This window comes from Quercus robur, chromosome 9 (assembly GCF_932294415.1).
Source record: "Quercus robur chromosome 9, dhQueRobu3.1, whole genome shotgun sequence".
Lineage (NCBI taxonomy): Eukaryota > Viridiplantae > Streptophyta > Magnoliopsida > Fagales > Fagaceae > Quercus > Quercus robur.
In genome coordinates this window covers 54,876,517-54,903,850 of record NC_065542.1, presented here as the reverse complement: position 1 = coordinate 54,903,850, position 27,334 = coordinate 54,876,517, and the positions used below count along the sequence as shown (strand labels likewise).

At 34.1% G+C, this 27,334-nt stretch overlaps 1 protein-coding gene, 1 long non-coding RNA gene and 1 pseudogene across 2 annotated transcripts; all 3 read left to right on the top strand.

Annotated features, from left to right (window-relative positions):
* Nucleotides 1-5,998: 5,998 nt before the first annotated feature.
* LOC126701230 (TMV resistance protein N-like) lies at nucleotides 5,999-13,604 on the top strand (annotated as a pseudogene).
* A 5,968-nt stretch (nucleotides 13,605-19,572) lies between these two features.
* On the top strand, nucleotides 19,573-23,804 carry LOC126700133 (uncharacterized). Its single transcript, XR_007647032.1, has 2 exons — nucleotides 19,573-19,901; nucleotides 23,619-23,804. It is a non-coding gene; the product is annotated as an uncharacterized LOC126700133 (long non-coding RNA).
* Nucleotides 23,805-25,892: 2,088 nt separating this feature from the next.
* Nucleotides 25,893-26,504, top strand: LOC126701229 (pentatricopeptide repeat-containing protein At1g08070, chloroplastic-like). The gene has a single exon (XM_050399335.1). The coding sequence runs from the start codon at nucleotides 25,893-25,895 to the stop codon at nucleotides 26,502-26,504; it is 612 nt and encodes a 203-aa protein (XP_050255292.1).
* The last annotated feature ends 830 nt before the right edge of the window (nucleotides 26,505-27,334 follow it).

The following is a 27,334-nucleotide window of genomic DNA, read 5'->3' as shown; positions in this document are numbered from 1 at the left end:
GATTGAAACATACTTGGATTCTGTTATGCAGAATTTTTTATAAGTCAAGACTTTTGCATCAATAGGTTGAGATAAGTGATTCTCGTTCGATTGAGTTGGTGTCAAGTGGTTTCGATATCACATAAACTTCTGTTTTTCTTGGTCTGGAATGGAGCTTAACACACACTCAAGAAAAACTAAGACTCTTACTAAATTAATACAATTGAATTGATCACGGTTTGCCGAGCTAGTCCAGTGGATTCAACAACACGGAAACAGGGGTGGCTTGATGCATTTAGGGGCCTAAGGCGAAAATTGATCATCTTATTTTAGATGCAAAATTACTACTAATTAACATGAACTACATAGAATTTTTTCTTTTTTTAGAAATTTTATTGACAGAAAAAATTTGACAAAATTTTTCATAGTTGTTGATGTGGTAGATTGATAGTGGTAAGTAAAACAGTGGTGTTAGTGGTAGACTTAGATGAAAACTAGTAAAAGTTTGCTAACTAAACTCTTATTATTATTCTCTTTTTTTTTAGAAGTGCAACATTCACAATATTTTTTACAACAAATCCTAGATTTTAAACTGCTTTTTGTTTTCTATTTGAAAATATCACTATAATTATTTTTTTGCCATCAACAATAGACTGTAACAACCTTCTACTTAGCATTAGTTGTAAAAGTGTTGTGAAAAATACTGTGGACGTTGCATTTTTCTCTATTTTTTTATTTGTTTTTCATCTAGTGAAAAAAAAATTATTTTATTTATTGATTATAAATAACCCTATTGGTTAAAATTTGGGGGCCTTTTTTTCACTTGGGGCCTTAGGCGACCGCATTTCTTGCTCCACCATTCAGCCGGCCCTGCACGGAAAGAGGGGAGTTACTTGCATATACCGCTAATCCAAACCTTGGTACATGATAGTGATACAATATTTATAGTAGCTTCTCCAATGGTAGCATTTGTCATCCTCTTTTCACCTACTTAAGCATAAAATGCCTTCCACATCACCATTTATGCTGTTCATAACTATGTGTCAAACAAGCTTAATTTGTTCACCTAAAAGTCACTCATCTTGACCACCTTTCTCACAACGTGGAAAGGGGAATTACTTGGTACATGATACAATATAGCAAAGCTTAGTAAGTTTATAGTGGTTTATTCCTTGATCACTAAAGCAACCTCCCCAACTTCTCCTCCTCTAATTTGTTTATTGGATTTTTAGCTTCATTCCTAATTGAATATATATATATATATATATATTTTTTTTTTAATCTTTATAAATTTTTATTTTGGTGTTATAAAAGAGATAGAGATTATTTAGTATATGGCCATGTGGGAGACTAGGTTGCTAACGTTAACAATCAACCATGTAAAATATTGGTTTACAAAAATTAAAGTCTCAAAATATTTCTTTCCAAATAATTTAGAGATCTTTTTAGAGGTAAGAAAAATAGTGCACAATCCTTTTTTAACCATTTATAGTCATGTATTTATGGAACATGCTAAAGATATTTAAAAATTTATTGTGTAAAATATACAACTTTAATGGCTTAATAATGAATGAAATTTAATTTAATTTTTTTATTGGTGACACATCAGTTGTATATACATAACATAGCATTATTTTAATTTTGGGTCTTTTTATAATGGAGTGGTGCTTTTTTATAACGTGAGTTGAACATTATTTTTTATTTTTATTTTTTAAATTAACAGGGGCCTTAGGTTAAGTTAGGCCTTGAGCTGCCACTGCATGAATTGAAGAGTTTTTAAAAGAAAAAAAAAAAAAAAAACATAGAGGATGTGTATTAATAGAGTTTCTTCGGAAAAAGTTGCTGGAATTATGGGATGAGATCTTTTGAATCAAAAGATCTCTATCAATACACATCCTCTGTGTTTTAATTAAGGGAAGGGGGATTTGAATTGTGGATATTACTATTAGAAACACTATCAAGTACCAAAAGATTAAACTACAAGATTCTTGGTCGTTGAATTAGATTTACGCTATAAATAATAAGTACTATTTTATTGGAATAATGTGAATGATCATTATTAAAGTATCCTATTGTCCCCATATATATACACACACACACAACGAGATACCTAGTTAGGACAAAAAGACATTCACTCTTTCAAAGCATTTGTGCTTTTCACACCCGTCAAACAAGCTTAATTTGTTTATCTGAAGTCACTCGTCTTGTTTCTCCCAAGAAAAAAAAAAGGTCACCTTTCTACAACGCAGAAAGAGGGGATTGTTTGGTAAGTTTATAGTGGCTTTCTTGGAGATTGTTTGGTATATGGCTATGTGAGAGATTAGGTTGCTAACATTAACAATCTAGTAATCTACCATGTAAAATATTAGTTTACAATAATTGAAATTTCAAAACTTTTTTTTTTTCCATATAAATTATGGTTTTCAATTGGGTTAAGTTTCTATTAGGGTGGATTTGGATACCGCTTATTTTGCTGAAATTGAAAAATTATTGCTGAATGTACTGTAGATAAGGGGAAAAATTAGTTGAAATAGTACAGTGGGGCCTATGAATAGTGCCAAAAAGTGCAGTGGGACCCATGAATAGTAGCAAAAATAAGCTGAATAGTGAAATAATTTTAATTTTTAATCTTTACCCAAATGCACACTTAGTCTAATATTTTAGAGATTTTTTGGAGGTATGAAAAAAATAGTGCACAATCATTTTTTAACCACATATAATCATATATTTATAGAACATGTTAAAGATACATAAAAAAATTTATTGTGTAAAGTATACAAATTGATGTGACAATTGATGTGATTGGTAGACTTCAATCACCTAAAAAATAACCATTTGATTTTTTTTTTTAATTGTGATTGTGACACATCAATTTGTAAACATTAGTGAGTTCCAGTTAGCTCAACTAGTGAAGTCTCTTATGGTTAAATAAAATATCTAGGATTCAATTTTGGCCTACACCAAATATTGATTGGTGTCTTGGTCTGATAATAAAGAGTTATCATAAGGAGCGGACGCCATAGGTAAATACTCTCTCAAAAAAAAAAAAAAAATTGTAAACACTATGTAATAAAAGTTGTATCTCTATAGCATTACTCTATAAATTTTGGCTTTTTTTATAATGGAGTAGTGCTTTTTTTATAAAGTAAGTAGAGCTTTTTTTTTTTAATAAACAGGATCCTTACGCTAGGTCTTGAGCTGCCACTACATGAAGAGTGTTTAAAAAAAAAAAAAAAAACACAAAGGATGTGTACTAATAGAGAGTTGCTTTGACAAAAGTATCTAGTATCATGGGATGAGATTTTTTGATAATTTTATAGTTTGGAGAGAGGGGATTTGAATTAAGAATATGACTATTGAAAACACTATCAAGTGCCAACTAATCGAACTACAAGATTCTTGGCTGTTGAATTAGATTTAAACAATAAATATTATATGATTTTAATAATGTGAATGATCATTGATAATATTAACTTATTAAAGTTTTTTTTTTTTTTTTTGATGTAAATTAAAGTATCCTATACCTAGTTAGGGCAAAAAGACATCCACTCTTTCAATAAGGAGTCGTTCATTTAGCCAAAAAAAAAAACACAAACCCCACCAATACCATGCATCTTCTCACTCTCACAAACCCACCACATGCAATGCATAGAAATTCTATATGCCTGTCCCCCATTAAAAACCAAATTTTATTTTTTTATTTTTGAGAATGAAAAACCAAATAATATAGTTTAACAATTTACTCTTAAATTTACGTACTTGTTGGGCCAGGAAGATACCTGGAAGATGAGGAGGACCACTTGCACAATGAAAATAAATTGACTCATGATTCATGAATGCCGGAACCTTAATTTGTCTCACTTACCTACACTCCACTCCACTGCCCAGTGTTATTTCAACAAGCTTTCTTCAGTCACACCTACAAGTTTCTGTGACTGTTAACTAAACGCGCTCACTGTTCAAGCTCAACCATTTCTCTCATGGCTTTTACTTCATCATTACCATCTTCTTCTTCTAACCCTAGGTGGTGCCGTGGTGGGCACACAATGTGTTTCTCAGTAGGGGTGTCAATTCGGGTTAGCGTGTTGGGTTCATGTTGTGTCGAGGTAGGGTATTTGACTAAATGGCTTAACCCTAACCCGACCCATTTAATAATCGTGTCATGATCCTTCAACCCTAACCTGACCTGTTAATAAGGCGGGTTGACCTAACCTAACCCATTTGACACGTTTAATAAACGAGTCATGTTGGGTTGACATGAATGTAACACAACCCATTTCAACCTACATAATATTAAATATAACATCCATCTATAAATAATTTTTTATACATCTCAAAAGCAGTGCATACACTTCAAGTCTTCAACCCACATTCAAAATAATATAGTTCAACAAAAATATAATATTCATCTAGAAATAAGTTCTTTACACTCTAAAAGAAGTGCACACATTTCAACCCAAAATTCAAAATGACATAGTTTAACAAAAATGAAATAACATAGTTCAACAAAAATATAATATCTTTGGAACTTGCCAAATGCTAAGTATCAATATTGAAAGAATTGGAGCAAACAGTAGACTAATCCTGACTATGACTACGATTATCATCCATAGATTCTTTGTTGATGTCCAAATTCATAACATCTTCCACAAGCTCATCCAATTTCATTTGTGCAAGTTCTATGTCAAAAAAAAAATATATATAAGTATTAGTAGTTACAAAATATGATCATGCCTTAATAGTTTTAAAAGCAATACCCATCAGATCTACTTGCAAGATATGCAGACGGTGTCCAACACTAATACAAACACCAAAAAAGAAAACACATGTCACAAGATAAAAGCTACAACCATGGCCTTAATCAACAATTAATATATCTCATATATTAATAACGGCGCATGGGTTTAAAGTTTATAGAACAAAAACATTATGCAGAAAAAATTACTGCAAAATTTTGAAACACCAAGAAAACGGTTTTCTTTAATTCTAAAACTCACTAAACACATGAGAGAGAGAGAGAGAGAGAGAGAGAGAGAGAGAGAGAGAGCAATAACCAGTTTGAGACTTTGAGTTTGAGAATTGGATTTGAGCCTATCATATAGTAGAGTGAGTAGTACATCTGAAAAAAAAAATTAGATATTTATAAGTAGGTTTAGAGATTTAGGGTTTGTAAGGTTTAGAGATCTAGGATTTGTAAAGTTTCAATTTCCAATTATATCCCTTGTAAGTTTTTGTAATTACTCACTTTTCTTTTTAAATTTAAAATATATGTTGGATATAAAAGATATTTGACAAATCTAAAATAAAGTAAATATTTATTTGTTATATGAGTTAAACGAGTTGTGTTAAGTGGGTCATTTTGGGTTGACACAAATAAATTGGCGTGTCAAATGTGTCTATTGCGGGTTATGTAAGTTGACCCGCTTATGACACATTTCTTATCGTGTCATTTTTGGGTCGACCCGTTTATGACCCAAACCCAAACTTATTAAAGTATCATTTTTTTTCTTTTTTTTTTCTTTTTTCTGATGTAAATTAAAGTATCCTATACCTAGTTAGGACAAAAAGATATCCACTCTTTCAATAAAGAGTTGTTCATTTAGACACACACACACACAAAAAGAAGAAGAAGAAGAAGAAAAAGAGAAAGTGTAGTACACGAACCCCACCAATACCATGCATCTTCTCACTCTCACAAACCCACCACATGTGATATTGCACAGAAATTCTATATGCCTGTCCCCCATTATAAACCAAATAATACAGTTTAACAATTTACTTTTAAATTTACGTAGTTGTTGGGCCAGGAAGATAACTAGAAGATGAGGACGGCCACTTACACATAGAAAATGAATTGTTGACTCATGATTCATGAATGCTAGAAACTTAATTTGTCTCACTTAGCTATAGTCCACTCCACTGCCCAGTGTTATTTCAACAAGCTTTCTTCAGTCATACCTATAATTTTCTGTATCTGTAAACTAAAATTGCTCACGGTTCAAGCTCATCCATTTCTCTCATGGCTTTAACTTCATCATTACCATCTTCTTCTTCTACCCCTAGGTGGGCACACGATGTGTTTCTTAGTTTCAAAGGTGAGAGCACTTATTTTACAAACGATCTGTATTTTGGTTTGAAACAAAAACGCATATCCACTTTTAGGGTTGATGAAAAACTCAAGCAGGGAGCAATCAATACTTCAAAACTCTTGAAAGCAATAGAAGAATCAAGAGTTGCTATCGTTATTCTCTCAAAGGACTATGCCTCTTCGAAGTGGTGCTTGATTGAACTAGCAAAGATTGTTGAGTGCATGGAGAAGATGGGGTTGGTAGTTCTGCCAGTTTTCCACTATGTAGTTCCTAATGACGTGCGTCATCAGAGGGGGACTTTTGCAAATGCCTTTGCAAAATATGAAGTGCACCTCCAGGATAATATAGGGAATGTGCAAACGTGGAAAACTACTTTGACAAAAATTGGTGATCTCGCTGGATGGGATTTAAAGGAAAAGTAAGAATTTCTTTTAGAATAATTCTATCCATCATTAATTCCTTTGTTCCATCCATATTACAAAATTAGGAAATTATAAGCTCAAATTGGACTTTGGTTGAAGAACCACATGGTAGTCACTTACTAAATCACCCAATATGGACAAACATAGACACAAAATTGGCTAATCCACATTCTACAAATGACTTGTCGAATCTATAAAGCCTACCTCCATTTTATAGTTTTAGTTTCCTTAAGAATTGTTATGATAAGCAAGTTAGAATGTCCAAGGTGGGTGAAAATGGCCAAATACCACCATTTTCAGAAATTTGTAGCAAAAAAGCACTGTTTCAGAACTTATTAGGAAAATACCACTTTTATGGTACTCGAGTTTGGCAAAATCGAGTACCATTTGGAACTCGAGTTTAAGAAACTCGAGTTCCTAGAAGTTTTGCCACCATGGCACTGTTGAGGTGGAAATTGGGCGATTAAAAAAAATAATGTGGTACTCGAGCTTGGTATACTTAAGTACCATGCAACACAATACTCAAGTATACCAGACTCGAGTACCTTTTATAAAAAAAATGCTGTTTATTTTATTTCTACAGTACTCGAGCTCACCAAGCTCAAGTACCTTGTAGTTTTTTTTTTTTTTTTTTTGGATTATCGACAAATAAACATAAACATAAAAATAAGTAGCTTTTTTATGTTCTTATTTATTTAAATAAAAGCATTGTAAAGTATAGAGATTTTAATTTCAAAATATGAATTTAATTTCTACATTAAGTAAAACTTTCACTGTTTTCTCTTAAAAATTGTTCACTGTTTTCTGCATAAACTATTTCTAGCATTCTGCATAAAAATACTTTCTGTTCAACATTATTTAAAAAATTGTTCACTCTCTTTTCTGCGTAAATTATTTTCTATACACTATTTAAAAAATTGTTCACTGCTTTCTTATAAAACACCTAGTGAAATTGTGTTTTCTAAATTTAAACGCCAAATCTGAATGCTTTTTCATGTTTGAATTTCACAATAATCGAATCTACTTTTCTGCATTGATAAAATCTGTTTCTACATTAATAAAATTTGCACTCTGCACATCATGTTTACTGTATATTTGAATCTGCTTACTGCATTCATAAAATCTGTTTTTTGCATTAAGTAAAACTGTTCACTGTTTTCTCATAAAAATTGTTCACTGTTTTCTACATAAACTATTTCTAGCATTCTGCATAAAATTATTTTATGTTCAGCATTATTTAAAAAAGTTTCACTCTCTTTTTTGCGAAAATTATTTTTTGTTCACTATTTAAAAAATTGTTCCCTGTTTTCTCATAAAACACCTAGTGAAATTGTGTTTTCTAAATTTAAACGCCAAATCTGAATGCTTTTTCATGTTTGAATTTCACAAAAATCGAATCTATTTTTTTGCATTGATAAAATCTGTTTTTACATTAATAAAATTTGCTCTCTACACATCATGTTTACTGTATATTCGAATCTGCTTACTGCATTCATAAAATCTGTTTTCTGCATTAATTAAAACTGTTCATTGTTTTCTCATAAAAATTGTTCACTATTTTCTACATAAACTATTTCTACGATTTTGCATAAAATTATTTTCTGTTCAACATTAATTAAAAAAATATTCACTCTCTTTTCTGCATAAATTATTTTTTGTTCACTATTTAAAAAATTGTTCACTGTTTTCTCATAAAACACCTAGTGAAATCGTGTTTTCTAAATTTAAAAGCCAAATCTGAATGCTTTTTCATGTTTAAATTTCACAATAATCAAATTTGTTTTTCTGCATTGATAAAATCTACTTTTAGCCATGCAATCTACCTTTCTAGAGCATCAAGTAGCTGAGTGATTGTGTCCGTCTATTTGCCTACCTTCAAGCTTTGCAAGTAACAAATCTACTTCTATAGGGATGCATACACTTCCCATTGTAGTCTTTTGAAGCTGGCTAGCTTGCAGATTGTGCAGCCACTTCTTTCCTACTCATGGCCTGGGTACCTAATCATTAGTATTGCACAATTGCATTGTACAAACACTAGGAATTGCACATTTTTAATTACATTATTTTGCCATTCTCATGATTTTTTTTAAAGTATTTTTCATGTGTATTATTTTCATACTAAGCTACATTGTATTTCTACAAAATTTAATGCAACACAAGTGCTAAATGTCTCTTTTAGATTTCTACTGCCTATTGCTTCCATGCTTTAGAAACCTAAAGATTTTCTAGCTGATTACTGAATGGGGAACAGTACACAATATCTGGTCCAATCAGAGTCCACTCACATAGGCTTAATTTATGCAGTAATCTTCCAATCAAAAGTATGAGTTGACATTAGAACGTAACCATTAGTAGAGGAAAGTCAATTAAATTTGAAATAAGAGGTATAGAAAAAGTCATGTTTCTTTAGCAATTTTATGAAACAAAGTCTAACAAGATACATAGCTATAGTTAACACTGAATTAAATAAACTGTCTCTTACACGTGGAACAAGAACTTGGAGACAATGTCACTTTGCAAGAAATAGAAGTGTTATCAACTAAAAACATAACAAAAGTGAAATGTCCTATGATATTTAAAATATTTTTGTTTAAAAGAATTTTTTTTTTCATAAAAAAAAAAGAAAAAAAATATATTTGTTTTGTGATGCGTTTGGATGGCTATCAAACTATCTATCATTTTGCCATTTTGGAAGGAATGTAATAGAAAGATTATATATATATATATATATATATATATAGAAGGATTCGTTCAAAATTTAAATTGAAAGAAATGAATCAAATGATACCCTTAAAGTGTGGATGAAATATTTTATAATGTTTAAATTTATAAAAGATACTAGTGAAAGTTCCATGCGTTGCATGGCTTTAATCCTGAATTTTCTTTATATATATTTTTGAGAAATTATAACTAAATGAGTTATTATTACATAATTTTAAGTTCCAAGTTTTAGAAAGCCTTTTGTAATAGCCTTCCCTCTCCCTCAGAAAGAATTTTGTACTCTCTCCCCATCTTGTAATCTAGTAACCTTTCTCTTCAGACAGTTTTATTTTCAAGCTTGTATCAAAGACAACAGTTTGTTTTCAAGTTTATCAAAGACTGAAGTTTTTATTCAAGTAAGATTTTACTAGTTTCTGTTTTCATATTCCATACTTCATTTTAACCTTATTTTGAATATATCTATTTTGCTATTTACTTCTTTATTATCTACTTTATCATTGTTTATTCTTCCATATTACTACTATGCTCTCTCCTGGGTAGTCATTGGTATTAGAGCATCCGAATCATAAAACACCTAATGAATAGTGAATAATTTATGCAGAAAAAACAATGAACAATTTTTCAAGTAATGCTGAACAAAAAATAATTTTATGCAAATGCTAAAGATAGTTTATGTAGAAAACAGTGAACAATTTTTATGAGAAAACAGTGAACAGTTTTAATTAATACAAAAAATAGATTTTATGAATGCAGTAAGTAGATTTGAATATACAGTAACATGATGTAGCACCAACTGTGGCATGAGTAGTTTTTTGAAGACACGTCACCAGCCCACTGTTGTAGCACCAATTGTAGTTATACGAATCACATGCACCAATAGACGCCACTGTTTCACACGTGCTGCTCAACAGCTAGGCACGATTTCACACACCGTCCAGTCATATCATCCACATTCATAAGAATACTTAAATATATGAATAATCTTACCTTGGCGCCAGGGACATAGCACTGTGTCAATTAAATATGATGCTCTGTTCAAGAACACTACAACTACCGCTTACATCTTCAAATCTCACTGTGACATTGGGAACATTTAAAATCCTATTCATGTAGTGTTTTTCCAGCTTGTATTGACATGACAAGCCCTAATAACTGAAATTATAATGCTTGGAACATGAAATGAGGTTATAAATACACCACAATAATGATCTTATTTCTACCCTACTAACTTCGTAGATTGACTAAGTTATGAGTCGCAACACATCAACATCAAATCGTACAATGCGAAACAAGTTTAGATCTACTTCAACAAATGGATTATCACAAGTTCCAGCAGATCAACAACTACAGACATACACAAACCACTATGGAGAGAAATGGGTTGGAAAGAAGAGAGATTTCCTTAGTATGCCAATATACACGTATGAGAGTCTTGGAAGCGTCGGGCACATCATGGTCGGCAAACCTACAAAACTAAGTACAGATACCACCACAATAGAGTTCATCGTAGCAGAACCACCATGGTCAACCCTATAAGAGAAGAGGTGTGAGTTGGAGGTGTATTGTTGATGGCATGGGTTACGAGTTCCTAAGGCACGCTCAGCCGAGTTACCTAGAGATAAACCTGCCAGCATACTTGCTCGTTTTGAACAAGAGAATAATCAAATGCAAAGGCGATTAGACCGTTTTCATGCAATCCAAAAGGCTAGGAAGCATCTAAAGGGGAAGGCGCAAGAGCGAGCCATCAAGTCTATAATGCAAAAAATAGATTTTATGAATGCAATAAGCAAATTCAAATATACAGTAAACATGATGTGCAGAGTGCAAATTTTATTAATGTAGAAATAGATTTTATCAATGCAAAAAAACAAATTCGTTCATTGTGAAATTTAAACATGAAAAAGCATTCAGATTTGGCTTTTAAATTTAGAAAACACGATTTCACTAGGTGTTTTATGAGAAAATAGCGATCAGAAAATAATTTACGTAGAAAAGACAGTGAACAATTTTTTAAATAATGCTGAATAGAAAATAATTTTATGCAGAATGCTAGAAATAGTTTATGCAGAAAATAGTGAACAATTTTTATGAGAAAACAGTAAACAGTTTAACTTAATGCAAAAAACAGATTTTATGAATGCAGTAAGCAGATTCGAATATACAGTAAACATGATGTGCAGAGAGCAAATTTTATTAATGTAGAAATAGATTTTATCAATGCAGAAAAACAAATTTGTTCATTGTGAAATTTAAACATGAAAAAGCATTCAGATTTGGCTTTTAAATTTATAAAACACGATTTCACTTGGTGTTTTATGAGAAAACAGCGAACAATTTTTTAAATAGTGAACAGAAAATAATTTACGCAAAAAAGAGAGTGAACAATTTTTTAAATAATGCTGAACATAAAATAATTTTATGCAGAATGCTAGAAATAGTTTACGCAGAAAACAGTGAACAATTTTTATGAGAAAACAGTGAACAGTTTTACTTAATGCAAAAAATAGATTTTATGAATGTAGTAAGCAGATTTGAATATACAGTAAACATGATGTGCAGAGTGCAAATTTTATTAATATAGAAATAGATTTTATCAATACAGAAAAATGAATTCGATTATTATGAAATTCAAACATGAAAAAGCATTCAGATTTGGCGTTTAAATTTAGAAAACACGATTTCACTAGGTGGTTTATGAGAAAACAGTGAACAATTTTTTAAATAGTGAACAGAAAATAATTTACGTAGAAAAGAGAGTGAACAATTTTTTAAATATTGCTGAATAGAAAATAATTTTATGCAGAACGCTAGAAATAGTTTATGCAGAAAACAGTGAACAATTTTTACGAGAAAACAGTGAACAGTTTTACTTAATGTAGAAATTAAATTCATATTTTGAAATTAAAATCTCTATATTTTATAATGCTTCTATTTAAATAAATAAAAACATAAAAAAGCTACTTATTTTTATGTTTATGTTTATTTGTCGATAATCCCCCCCAAAAAAAAAAAGTTACAAGGTACTCGAGCTTAGTGAGCTCGAGTACTATAGAAATAAAATAAACAGCATTTTATGTTTATGTTTATTTATCGATAATCCCAAAAAAAAAAAAAAAAAAAAAGGAAGTTACAAGGTACTCGAGCTTGGTGAGCTCAAGTACTGTAGAAATAAAATAAACAGCATTTTATTTATAAAAGGTACTCGAGCATGGTATACTCGAGTATTGTGTTGCATGGTACTCGAGTATACCAAGCTTGAGTACCACATTATTTTTTTTAATCGCCCAATTTCCACCTCAGCAGTGCCACGGTGGCAAAACTTTTAGGAACTCGAGTTTCTTAAAGTCGAGTTCCAAATGGTACTCGATTTTGCCAAACTCGAGTACCATAAAAGTGGTATTTCCCTAATTCCGAAACAATACTTTTTTGCTACAAATTTCTGAAAATGGTGGTATCTGGCCATTTTCACCGTCCAAGGTGTCTTATTTTACACTTTTAAAAGATTCCTTTTACTAGTGAACGTAGCTAAGATTGTACTTATGTTGAATGTTTTGTCTCTAAATGTGACTTTACTCTATCTCAACAAAATTATTGTTTTGCGCTCTTGTTTACTGGCATGATTCAATAGTTATCCATGAAATCCTCATAAAGATATTTAGTGAGTTGAATCTTGAATTTCCAAGTGTTTGCGAGGAACTTGTTGGAATAGACCCCTGCGTGAAGGAAGTGTTCGATTTATATTTAGGTGAAGGGTTGGGTGATGTTCGCTTTGTTGGGATTTGAGGGATGGGTGGAATGGGCAAAACGACTCTTGCAAAAGAAATTTATAAAAGAATTTCGGGTAATTTTGAAGCTAGTAGCTTTATTGCAAACGTTAAAGAAAAAACTAAAAATCAAGGTCTAGTTTTTTTACAAAAGCAACTTTTATGAAGGAATCAATGTTATAGGGACTATACTACATAATAAAAAGGTTTTGATTGTCCTCGATGATGTGGATGGAGATGAACATCTAAAAGCATTAGCTGCGAGGCATGATTGGTTTGGTCTAGAGAGTAGAATCATTGTAACTAGTAGAGATAGCCATTTGTTGAGAAGATGCGGTGTGAATGATAAATATATATATATATATATACAATTAAGGGGTTGAATAAAGATGATGCCTTGCAACTTTTTAGTTGGAGAGCTTTTAAGAAACCTCGTCCTGAAGAAAACTTTATGGATTTGTCTAAGAAATTTATGCATTACACCAAAGGCCTTCCTTTAGCTCTTAAAGTTTTAGGTTCTTCTTTGTTTGATAAGAAGATTAATGAATGGGAAAATGTCTTACAAAAACTAAAAGCAGAACCTAATGAAAACATTTTGGATATACTTTAAATAAGTTATAATGGGCTAACGGATATGCAGCAAAAATTATTTTTAGATATTGCATGTATTTTCAAAGGAGAGAGCAATGATTGCATTAGAGATATACTAAAAGGTTTTCATTACCATCCGGACTACAATATTGGTGTTCTTATGGAAGAATCTCTCATAACTGTTGATGACGATAGAAATTTGTGGATGCATGATTTGCTACAAAAAATGGGTCAAGAAATTGTTCTTCATGAATCCCCTGAAGAGCGTGGTGGGCGTAGTAGGTTGTGGTTCTATGAGGATGTTCATCATGTATTGAATAATAATAGTGTAAGTTGACTAGTCTAAACCTAAACTTAGAAATACATATATTCTTACAGTTTTTCTAAGAAATTGCCAATTATTCTAATTTCATTATTTTTTGTTATTAGGGAATAGAGGTAGTTGATGGCATAGCCCTAATAATACCTGTTCATAAAGAGGAACAATTGAATGCTGAAGCATTCTCAAAGATGAAAAATTTGAGATTTCTCAAAATTGGGAAAGCATTCTTAGATGTGCAACCTCCAGAAGACCTCATTAGATGTAATGTGCAACTTCTGCATGGTCTCAACTATCTTTCTAATGAGTTACATGTTATAAATTGGCATGGATATCCTTTAAATTACATCCCAACTAGTTTTCAACCAAACAAACTTGTTGAATTGAGAATGGTCTGCAGTGGCATTAGACAATTATGGAAAGGGATTTTGGTAAGTTTTTCACTTTTGCAAATGTGTATTTTCTTCGTTTTCATTAAGGCTTAAGTTTATCTAATTAAATATTATTTTATAACAGATTTTAGATGAGTTAAAACTCATTGACCTAAGTGAGTCTCAAAACTTGATTAAGACCCCAGACCTCAGTGGAGCCCTAAATCTTAAGCATTTGATTCTTCGAGGATGTACAAGACTGTCGTATATCCATGCATCTCTTGGAAATCTCAAACAACTTATTTGATTGGACCTGAATGGTTGCAAATGTCTCAAAAGACTTCCAAACAAGATTGGCTTGGATGCTCTTGAAATTTTAGATCTTGGTGGTTGTTCAAGATTGAAGAAGTTTCCAGAGATTGTGGGAAATATGTCACGTTTGTTAAAACTTTATTTGAATGAGACTTCAATAAAAGATCTACCAATATCTGTGGAGCATTTAACTAGCCTTGTTATATTGAATTTAAGAGACAACAAAAACCTTTCAATTCTTCCTATTGCTTGTTGTAGGTTGACGTCTCTAAAATCTCTCATTTTATCTGGATGCTCAAAATTGGATGAATTGCCAGAGATCTTGGGAAATGTTGAAGGCCTGGAGGAGCTAGGTTTGGGTGGAACTACTATAACAAGTCTACCTTCGTCCATTGGTCACTTAAAAAATCTTAGAGCAGTACCTTTTAAAGGATGTGAATGGTATCACCTAAATCTTCAAATAAAGTTCTTAGTTTTCCTTTAATGCCAAGAAGAAGTCCAAATCCCATGAGAATGTTAGTCCATAGTTTATCAGGCTTGTGCTCTTTGACCAAACTGGATCTTAGTTACTGCAATCTTCAAGCAATTCCTGATGTTCTTTGCAACTTGTCGTCTTTATTAAAATTAAGTCTAATAGGAAATAATTTTGCTTACCTTCCTAAAAGTATCACTCAACTATCTAGTTTGGAAGAACTTTATTTGTGTGGTTGCACTGGTGTTTGATCATTGCCAGAACTTCCATTAAATATTAAGCATATTTATGCAATGGAGTGTACCTCACTGGAAACATTATTATTAAGACCAGAAGATGATTTTCGATCGGATATTTGTCTTACCAATTGTGTCAAATTGATTGACAATCAAGGCTATGGTGATTTGTTGTTAACAATGCTATGGCATTATATCACTTAGGTATCTCTCTCTCTCTCTCTCTCTCTCTCTCTCTCTCTCGCTCTCTCTCTCTCTCTCTCTCTCTCTCTCATGTGAAGTTCTAATCATCATGATTTGTATATTTCAGAGAAACTGTAATCCAAAGCTGTGGACATATGGTTTCGAGATGCATGGAGATGAAATTCCAAAATGGTTTAGCCACCAAAATGTGGGGCCTTCATTGAAACTGCAAGTACCTTCAGATTTATTATATGACAAATTGATAGGAATTGCTGTGTGTGTTGCTTATGTATTTCGCCAGCATCATCCACTTGACAAACTTGAAATTGAATATATGGGATTTTTTAAATTTACGCATAAGCTTTGGTGTTTTGTTATAGCCAATGAATATCAATATACCACATGGGGCATTTCTTTAACCGAAGAGTTTGGTAATGTTGAATCAAATCACCTTTGGCTGGAATATTATCCCTTCCAATATTTCGAAGAGGATTGGATAAAAGAATTGAATCAAGTTAATGCTAATGAATTCAGCCATATTCTGGTTGGATTTCAATCTACCAGTCCAGGTATGGAGTTTACGAAATGCGGGGCCTGTTTGATATATGAGCAAGACATTGAAGATCTCAAACAAATGGCTAGGGGCAACAACTACAGCATCACTCCTTATGAGGATGACTTAGATAATTCAGCAAAAGATACCAAAGTTAAGCGAAGTTGTGATGAATCTAATGGGGATGGAGCTGGACCTAGTGGACAAGGCACATCTAATGACACAGACATACCTGATCCAAAGAGGATATAACTCCCTAATCTAATTGAAAGATTCGTTCCGCGTTTGGGAAATTGGTTTGGGAATTTAAGCACACATGAACAAGGCAACTCTGATTGCGAGCAAGAGGAATCCCAGTGAAAGTGGTAGCTTTTTGATGAATCTGCAAGGCTAATAATTCTGATTTTTGTGTAAGTAACCATCTTTCTCTCTCTCTCTTATAGAACTCCTTTGTAGCTTTTTTTTTTATTTTTTTTTTCTCTTTAAATTCATTGACATATACTTGCATTTTTTTTTTTTAATAATCTGTGACAAAGGGCCATTTGAGTTCAGTAATTTGTGATTCTTGTTTTGTCTAGTTGCTGGATAGTGCGTAAGATGAAGTTATTGGACTTTGTTGGGGAGGAGAAATTGTCAAATTGCTAGCAGGTGAGAAGAAATGTGAAATTAATTGTGTGCTCATCATTTTTGTTCAATAATGTTGGAGGGTAAACTTAGAACTTTTGTTGCTCCCTTTGTAGTACTTACTACAATTTTCCATAAAAGAATACAATAGATGCTTGCAACATAAAATCAAACAGAAAGAAAAACATTGGGCCCTTTTTCCCGTAGAGGTCGCCTTCTCTTAGGGCCTATATAAATAAATTAACTAATTAAAAAAAGAGCATTTGATCATATTTTCCCTTCACTGCATAACCTTTTGAAATCTGAAAATTGAGTTAACCATTAGTTCAGTTTTATTTTTGTTAATCTTTGAGGCTATGATGAATTTTGCTGATTTAGTTCAGTTTGGATTATTAGAAAGCAGTGGAAATTTTGCTCGTTGGTTTTTTGATTTTGTATTGAGTTTGTAACAGTTGAATTAGGCTCTTTTTATGGGAGGGCTTTTTGTTTTTCGGGATCCTAATATAAGAAACTTAAGGTCATTATTTTTTGTTTCATTTAAACAATTTGATTTTAAAATTGAAGTTTTTGTCTAGAATTCTTGTTGGGTGTTTGTGGCAACTGAGCTCTAGTTGAGTATATTTTATTTCTATCCTTAAAATATTTGTATTTGATGGATTATCTTTTATTAATTGAATATCTTTAATTATTATTTATTTTTTGCTGGTCAGATTATCTTTATTGTTGTACTCAGCACAAAATTTATTCTTGTATGTGACTATTTCTCTGTATGGCTGTAAGGAAACTTGACAAATCCCCAATATTTGTATTTGGAAAATTGTAATGCTTTACTAATACGGGCTGAAATAGTGGTGCAAGACTTAGTTCTTGAGTTCTTAACTTTCTAGGTTCCCTTTGAAACATATAAATTTTGTTTTCTCATCCTATATTTTTCATACAAACTGGACAAGTGAGAAAATGCTGGGGTTTATGCCTTTATATGGTTTTCTTTCTAGAGAACATACGCACAACTCAAGCAAGCCAGTTTTGTTCGGATTTGCTGGCAATTTCTTTCCTTTATATAAAATGCATTTTTTCCCAAGAGAATAGGAGGAGCTTATTGTGAGTTATGTCGTTTTGTAAAATGTTTTCTGAGGGTACTAGTTGGAGCTATGCCAGAAAGTTTTGGAGAATCTTAAGTGTTTATTTGGGGACATGTTGTGGGGTGTCCACATGGCTTCTTTATCTTATAATTGGGGTCTCCTTTGTTAATTGATAATTGATATTAGGGAAAGAAATAAGCAAAATTGTAATAGTGAAGTGAGACCTCGTAGAACTAGAAGTTGTAATCGGGAATTTTATCTTGAAAGACTAATAACATCTGTTGATCCTTGTTAGGAACCTAGCGATTCCTAGTGGAGATTGATAGGAATTGTAGGAGAATATAGGAGAATTGACTTAATTTGAGGTAGTCACCATCAATAGAAAAATATTAAAAGAGAGGAAATACACTAAACAATTAATTGGTTTATTCTTCAACATCTACCGTTGAATTACACTTAGTATTTATAGATTAGCTCCTATCTTATTGGCCCACTTGGCATAAGATAATTAGCTAATTAATTCAACATGTGCTCTAAATTAATCCATGTGTTAAATGAGTTATATATCTTAACTAACTCATCATAATCTCAACTAACTAACTAAAGGGATTACAACAATGATTATCATATTTCTAACAATCCCATGCTTAAAGAAATGGTTTAACAAGTTGTAGAATAACCTTTCCTCTACTTGCATTGCTGCCTTTGTGACTTTTGACTTTTGAGCTCTTCCTTTTTAAGTTACTGATATGTCATTCACTTCCTAGTATGGTTTTAAAAACTAGTACGACCAAAGAACTGTTTTTGGTCTTGGTTCTCTATTTTTTTTTTTTTTTTTTTCAATTTTTGGCCTGTTTTATACCGGTTTTAGGGGTTTTTACTAGACCAAATTGGTGTCAGATTCCCGATTTCACCGATCGGTCCGATTTTTAAAACTATGCTTCCTAGTCTTCTGTCAATAAATTTATATGAAATAATTATTTTTATTTTTATTTGAGTGGAAACTACTGATTTTATACACTTGTGGAAAAGATTACATGTATAAATATACCTTTCTTCTACTAACACATTATTTGCTCGAACTTATACCACAGCTTGGAAGTTGGCAATTATGAGTTTGGACAATCACTTTCACATACTCACTATTTTTTCTCTACTACTTTAGTCAACCACTTCAGAGTTGTAACAAAAATTGTGATACTAAAGTTTTGTCTCTAAACTTTCTCATAAATATAACATTGGAATACTAGTGTAAAACTTTGGCTAAAATCCAAAACTGACCCTTTAAGTTTCATCTTTTATCATTTTAGTTCTCTAAGTTTTAGTTTTGTCATTTTAGTTTTCTAAGTTTCAAGTTTTGTCAATTAAGTATTCCATTAGGCTTTTGTTAACTTTTTCCGTTTACTAACCAAAATGACGTAGTTTTGGGTTTTTTTTTTTTTTTTTTTTTTGTAATTAAGAAATGGGTAAACTATGTATTTGGTCTCTATCGTATACATCATATTTCAATTTGGTTCCTAACTTTTCAATTGTGTCAATTTGGTCCCTAACCTTTTAGTACCGTGTCAATTTAGTCCTTACTGTTATTTTTTGGATGAAAATTGATAACGCGTCTAATGGTCAAAATAAAAAATTAACTTTCATTGATATGACAATACACTAAAATTTTATTTTGACTATTTAACATGTCACCAATTTTCATCAAAGATATAACAATAGGGACTAAATTGACATGACACTGAAAGGTTAGGGACTAAATTGACACGATTGAAAGGTTAGGAACTAAATTGAAACATGCTATAAAAGATAGGGACTAAATATATAGTTTACCCTTAAGAAAAACGGAAAAAAAGAAAAAAGAAAAAACCGTCGTTCCCTACCCCTGAAAACAAAACAAAAAATCACAATACGATTGAGCCCTACCTGAGGAATTGAGGGTGAAAGAAAGGGGGAAGGAGAAAGAGTTAGGGGTTGTCGGATCGGCAGGGGAGAGAGAGAGATTGCGAGTCGGCGAGGGACTGTGAGAGAGAGAAAGAGAGAGAGAGAGAGAGAGAGAGAGAGAGAGAGAGATTGAGACTGAGACTGAGATAGAGAGAGATATTGACACCGAGAAAGAAGGAGATGGATTGCAATTTCTCAGTTACCAAACAGAGGCCTAATACTTGTTCTCATACTGATCTGTTGTACGGTGCCTGTTTCCTCTCTGATCTGCTAGTCTTTTCTTTTTTTTTTTTAGTTGTTAATTGTTTTTGCTATTGTTAAATATTATCAACGCGATGTGTTATATCATGTTGTGTATGCTAGAGTAGATGCGGAAGAGGAAGCATAGAGGAGGAACACTGAGAACACAAGGGTTACGTGGTTCAGCCTTACGGCCTACATCCACGGAGGAATCTCTTAAGGGCTACATCTTTATTATATGAGAGTGTAGTACAATAACCTGTGTTACAATGAGTCATAACATGAGTATATATAGGCGACTAAACCCTAGACTACTAGTACAAGCAGGACTGGGCTTGGGCCTATTACATTGGGCTAATATGTCTAATATATATCTCTAACACCCTCCCTCAAACTCAAGGCGGAAGCTCGATGAAGGCTTGAGGTTGGATAAGTATGAGAAGATCACTTGGAGATGCCATAAATAATGCCTTTGAAGAAACCACAATGAAAAATGTGCCAATTGTCCAATTTTGGAGCTTCAAATGAAGAAACGGAGGCCAAAATTGGAATCTACGCGAAAAACTGAGCAAGATAGGACCTTTTGGAAATTTTGACTTTTGGTCAAAGGTCAACGCAAAAAGTCAAAGTCAACTGGTCCGGAGTCAAAGTCAACAGTCAAAGTGCTCACGGGTCAGATCCGGGTGGTCTGGGTCAGGTCGGTCCGGGTCAACGACGTGGTGCTGACGAGACGACACTGCTGACGTGGCTGATGACGTGTCTTTGATGACGTGGACTAGGGCGTACGTGGCATGCTAACGTGGATAGGTGACGTCATCCGGTGATGTCACACGTCATTAGCAACAGCTCTTTGGCGCGTGTTCTATTCCACCGGCGCGTGTCTGGAACTTCCGAAGGCGCGTGGAAACGCGTGCAAGGGAGATTGATGAATCTGAGACGGCGCGTGGGAATTTTCCGGAGGCTTCTGCAGCGCGTGGAGGCGCGTGGCAAGTCTTTGGGTGACCGGATTTCTGGGTTTTGGTCGCGAGAGATCTTGGAACACGTCTGTGGTTGGTTTCGTAAGGCGAGGCTTGGATTTGCGCAGATCTGATAAGTTAAGTCACGGTTTGCTTGAGTTTGTGGATCTTGGACACAGCAGTGAGCCGTGGCGGCTGCGAGATGCTGTGGAATCTAGATCCCGCTGACAAGCATGTGTGACTTATGATGGTGGTGTGCATGTGGGAATCTTCTTTGTTGTGTAGAGATATTTGTTTGAGGAATATATTAGTAATATTAGCAGCATGATGTGTTATACCATGTTGATGCGGAAGAGGAAGTATAGAAGAGGAACACTGAGAACACGAGGGTTACGTGGTTCAGCCTTACGGCCTACATCCACGGAGAAATCCCTTAAGGGCTACATCTTTATTGTGTAAGAGTGTAGTACAATAACCTGTGTTACAATGAGCCATAACATGAGTATATATAGACGACTAAACCCTAGACTACTAGTACAAGCAGTACTGGGCTTGGGCCTATTACATTGGGCTAATATGTCTAATATATATCTCTAACACCCTCCCTCAAACTTAAGGCGGAAGCTCGATGAAGGCTTGAGGTTGGATAAGTATGAGAAGATCACTTGGAGATGTCTTGAAGAATGTCTTTAAAGAAACCATAATGAAGAATGTGCCAATTGACTAATTTCGGAGTCTCAAATGCAGAAACGGAGCCCAAAATCGGAATCTACGCGAAATCTGAGCAAGATAGGCCATTTTGAAAATTTTGACTTTTGGTCAAAGGTCAACGCAAAAAGTCAAAGTCAACTGGTCCAGAGTCAAAGTCAACAGTCAAAGTGCTCACGGGTCAGATCCGGGTGGTCTGGGTCAACGACGTGGTGCTGACGAGACGACACTGCTGACGTGGCTGATGACATGTCGCTGATGACGTGGACTAGGGCGTGCGTGGCATGCTGACGTGGATAGGTGACGTCATCCGGTGACATCACACGTCATTAGCAGCAGCTCTTCGGCACGTGTTCTATTCCACCGGCGCGTGTCTGGATTTTCCGAAGGCGCGTGGAGGCGCGTGCAAGGGAGATTGATGCTCGGACTTCGGTGGTTTGGCAGATCGGCGAGCTACGAGGCCGTCATGGCGGCGCGTGTAACCATAGGAGAATCTGACCCTGTGAAATCGACGGCGGCGCGTGGAGAAGTCGCTAGAAACTGCGCTAGCGCGTGGTGGCGCGTGAAGAGTCGTATGACCACCAGATTCTCAGGTCAAGTAGATCGGTGGATGAAAAGGCCGTATTGGCGGCGCGTGTGACTGAGATCTAGCCTGGGAGTTGAGAATCTTCGACGGCGCGTGTGAGAGTTCCAGGAGCCATTGGTCGCGCGTGGTGGCGCGTGCGGCTGCCGTTGGAGGTCGGGTTTCTAGGTTTTGGTCGCGATATGCCGTGGAGCACGTTTGTGGTGTTGGCTTCGTCAGGCGAGGCTTGATTTGTGCAGATCTGATAGGGAGAGACACGGATTGCTTGGGCTTGAGGATTTGGACACAGCAGTGAGCCATGGCGGCTGCGAGATGCTGTGGAGTCTAGATCCAGCCGACAAGCATGTGACTTTTGATGGTGGTGTGCACATGAGAATCTTCTTTGCTTGCTAGAGATGTTTGTTTGATGCCAAGAACGAAGTTTGGCTCTGATACCATGATGAATATTAGCAACGCGATGTGTTATATCATATTGTGTATGTTAGAGTGGATGCGGAAGGGGAAGCATATAATAGGAACATTAAGAACACGAGGGTTACGTGGTTCAGCCTTGACGGCTTTCATCCACGGAGGAATCCCTTAAAGGGCTACATCTTTATTGTGTATAAGAGTGTAGTACAATAACCTGTGTTACAATGAGCCATAACATGAGTATATATAGACGACTAAACCCTAGACTACTAGTACAAGCAGGACTGGGCTTGGGCCTATTACATTGGGCTAATATGTCTAATATATATCTCTAACAGCTATTTTAAAATTTAAAAAGCTGTTCTGTTTTTATTTTTTGTGAACTATATTAGTTGCTTCTAGTTGTAGATCTATGTTTCTGTGCTTGTTAGCTATATTTATTATTTGAATTTGTGTGCCGTGCTACTTTGAACTTTTGATTTTACACAGCGATCCATATCGTGATTTTTTTGTTTTGTTTTCAGGGGCAGGGTCATTCCCCTTAGCTACCTCTTTTTTTTTTATAACAGAAATAATTAGAATACTAGCATTACAGCCCTTCTTTGTGACATGCCACAAACTGAAACTGCCTATATTCTTCTTTCATTAGCCCCACCATATTAGGACCATCCGTTGGGCTTCTGCAGATGGCCTAGCATATTTAAGATTATATATGTTATGTATAATCTTAAATATGTATACTTTTTTTTTTCCAAAATTTTGAAGGATAATACTTTTAACAGTTATCAAATATTTATTATAACCAAATTGATGTATTTTCTATGTTTAACTTTCTTCTTGATCAAATTTTCCGAAGTCTGCATAGTATCCTACATGCATGGTCTTGGACTTACCATTGGTTGATTTCATATGTATGTCACTTTACTTAAGAAGATGAAGTGGTTCTGGCTGAGTCAATATGCATTTTTCTAATACAATCTTTGTAATTAGATGTAAGTCCATTTCTAGACCCACTTTTGTCTAATAACTTGTGTTGATGGTTTTCTGCTGGTTTGCAATAGGGAGGACTGAAATCAAAGCATTTATCAGTGTTGCTAGCAAGGATGATTGAATTGATAGGACGCAAGGAAAGCATTGTCATTGATTATGAACTTTATACTTCTCCCTCTGTAATCTAATTAGTGTACTTCAAATCTATTGGAATGGACCATGCTAAATGTACTGTGATGTAGTTTGTATTTTTCTTCTGTTTGCTGTCAAAGGCATGCCAATTGTTTCTCCAAATAATAATAATAATAATAATAATGCATGCTAATTATGTAATCACGTGAAAGTATTGTACAATCTACCTTGAATAGATATTTCCAAACCTTCACCACATTGATTGCATGAAGGAGAAAGTTGGTAAGAGCAACCCCATCAGCTCTTCTATAATCTTCTAAAATAGAAAAAAGTACCAATTTTACACATTCTAACCCAAAAAAACGCCCATATCAGTCTTTGTAAAAATGTGCAAATATACACCATGACTGTGTAAATGAACAGTAACTGTGCATATATGCACGGTTACTGTTCATCATGTAAATCACTTTTTTATTCTTTTTTCTCTCTCCTCTGTCAAACTACTTCTCTTCCCCAACATTTACAACAACCTAGCGCGCTAGAATAAGAAGAAGGAAGAAGAAAATAACCACCCAACCACCAAACCCAGCGCTACCACCAAACACCGTAACTTAGCACAAAAAATTAACCTAAAATCAACAGAAAATTAACCCAAAATCAACGAAAAAGCAAATAGAAAATCCAACTCAAAATCAAGACAAACCTACCAGTAAACCCAACCCAAAACAGTCCAAACCCACCGGAAAACCCATCCCAAAATCATCACGGACACACCACAAAATCATCAAAATCTTTCTAAATCTAGATCCAAATTCATCAAACCCATATACAAATTCATATAAATAATCAAATCAAAATTGAAAAAAGAAGAAGGAGAAGAAGAAGAAAGAAAGAAAGAAAGAAGATGTTGAAGAAGAGGAAGAAAAACCCAAACCGATATTTTGCTTTCTCCGCCCAAAATCACTGTCCTTAATCAAACCCAACCCAAAATCATCATCTATAATAAAAGCATAAAACTCAAATTGTAAAAGAAGAAGAGGAAAGAAAAAGATTCTCAAAAAAAAAAAAAAAAAAAAAGAGAGGAGAAGAAAGAGAGGCGGAGATAGAGATAAGAAATGAAGAATGGAGTGTATTTGACTTAGAGAAAAAAGAAGGGGGGTTAGGTGGGGGTAGGTGGGAAATAATAAAAAAAGGGAGGAGAAATATTATTCTAATAAAAAAAGTGTGTATAATAGATAAAATGATGTGGGGGTTTTGTAAAAATGATGGTATAAAATAGAAAAAATAAGTTTTTTGTCTGAAATAGACGGAATCTTTTAGACATACTGATGTGGTTACTTTAAGAAAAGGCTTTTACTTCTTTAGACAAGTATACTGACATTGGTACTATCTGTTATTTGATTTCTTTTTTAGTATGGATAATGGGAGATTCATTCTAATCAGCGATGATATTATGTCACAAACCTTTGTAGTGTTGAAAGCTCAAGCTGAACGCAATTTAATAGGAATCAAGCCATGAAGGCTGGTCGGTTGACTTGACTACTTAAGGGGGAAAAAAAATGTTTGAAGCAATGATATACTTTTTATATTAAGAAGGAAAAGACCACAAGGTTTAATATATTTTGTAAATAGCAAATTGTGATTGTAACATCACTTTTATATGGACATACCATTTACACTATCGTTATTTTGCTCCAATCATACAATAGGTCATATTAAGATGGGATAATTACAGCAAAACCACCTGAGGTTTGGCCCATTTGCACTTTGCCTACCCGTGGTTCAAAACTTTACACTTTGCCCACCTGAACTTCAATCTGTTACCCATCCGTTACCCACCTCTCCCTTTGCCGTTAGAAAAACATATTTTTAAGGAAAAACAAATATAACAAAGATAAAAAAGTTAGGGTTTTTTATTGCTTAAGAACTTCTATGAGAACAAATTTTCTCACTGCAAAATGAATTTTAACCAATCCCTATGTTAAACAAAAGATATATCGAAGCAAATAACAACAAAAACAACAAGGACAAGGACAACGTTGTCAAAATTGGCCTTCCCTGGTTTCTTCCCCAACCTAGTTTCTCAATCCCATAATCTTCACCATCACTCCCATAACCAGAAGTCGAACTTGAATTCAAATTCAAATTCAAATCCGCACCACTTTCCCCAAACCCCACTTCCTTCCAATCCTATCCAACAACCCACACCGTCAATGGCGCAATCGGCCTCTCCTCCACACTCCAATGCCAACAATCTCCACTTCCCTCACACCCTTTTCTCTCAAATTCAGAACCCCAATATCTTCGCTTGGAATTTCATGTTCAAAGCTTACTCACACAGTAACAGTAACACTACTGCTTCACCACAACAATGCATCTCTCTTTACAATCTCATGTGCCGCCGTTTTGGGCTTTTCCTGGATTGCCATTCTTTCCCTTTCCTCTTCAAAGCTTGTGCCTGTCTCTCACTTTCCCACAAAGGTCAAGAGCTTCACTCCCTCACGTTGATACTCGGTCTCCAACACGATGTCTTCGTCCAAAACGCTTTGCTTTCCATGTACTCCTTCTGCGGCTTGCTTCACAATGCTCGCCAAGTCTTCGATAAAATACTACTCTCTGTTCGCGATGTGGTGTCTTGGAACAGTATGGTTTCTGGGTGTATACAAGGACGTTGTTATTGGGATGCCTTGAAGGTGTTTGATGAAATGCTCAAGTGTGATGTTAATGCAAGGCTGGACGAGGTTACTCTTATCAATGCTCTCACCGCTTGTGCAAGGATTGGATTTCTCAACATGGGTTGTAAAATCCATGGATTACTTGTATGAAATGAATTTGTTTCTCAATCCTATCCTATTCTCACAGAAGTTCTTAAGCAATAAAAAACCCTAACTTTTTGATCTTTGTTATGTTTGTTTTTCCTTAAAAATATGTTTTTCTAACGGCAAAGGGAGAGGTGGGTAACGGATGGGTAACAGATTGAAGTTTAGGTGGGCAAAGTGTAAAGTTTTGAACCACAGGTAGGCAAAGCGCAAACGGGCCAAACCTCAGGTGGGTTTGCTATAATTATCCCTATTAAGATTGTATGAAAAAAAGTTGTGCCTATAAACTTATCTATCTATATTACTAAAAACTGAAGCGTGGCATTTATTACTGCTGAGCTCCTGTTGTGCCACCTCATTGCCACGTCATTCACCACATAACTATTATTTATTCCAATTTTTTTTACAAATATATATATATATATATATAAATAGATTATTGATTTTACATATTCATCTTTGTCGGTTTTAACATCTATATATATTTCTTTTTTATTTCCAATTTTCCTATAATTTTTTTTACATTCACTTATTTTTTAGATATTTACACTTTCTTCAACCTTTCTTCTTCCCTTATCTTTTCATCTCCTCACTACCCTCTACTTTAATATTATTATTCATCTTGCCCTTCATCTTCTTTTATTTGTCTCTTCTTATCCTTTCACTCTTACTATAAATTTGTCACTCTTTTTCATTCTTTGCATAGTTTTCTCTCACAAAAAGGTTTTTTTTTTTCTCTCTCTCTCTCTTTCTCTCAATCTTTTGGTGGATTTTTATTTTTTATTGCATCTCCGTTTTAGCTAAAGCGTGGCATTTATTGCTGCTGAGCTCCTGTT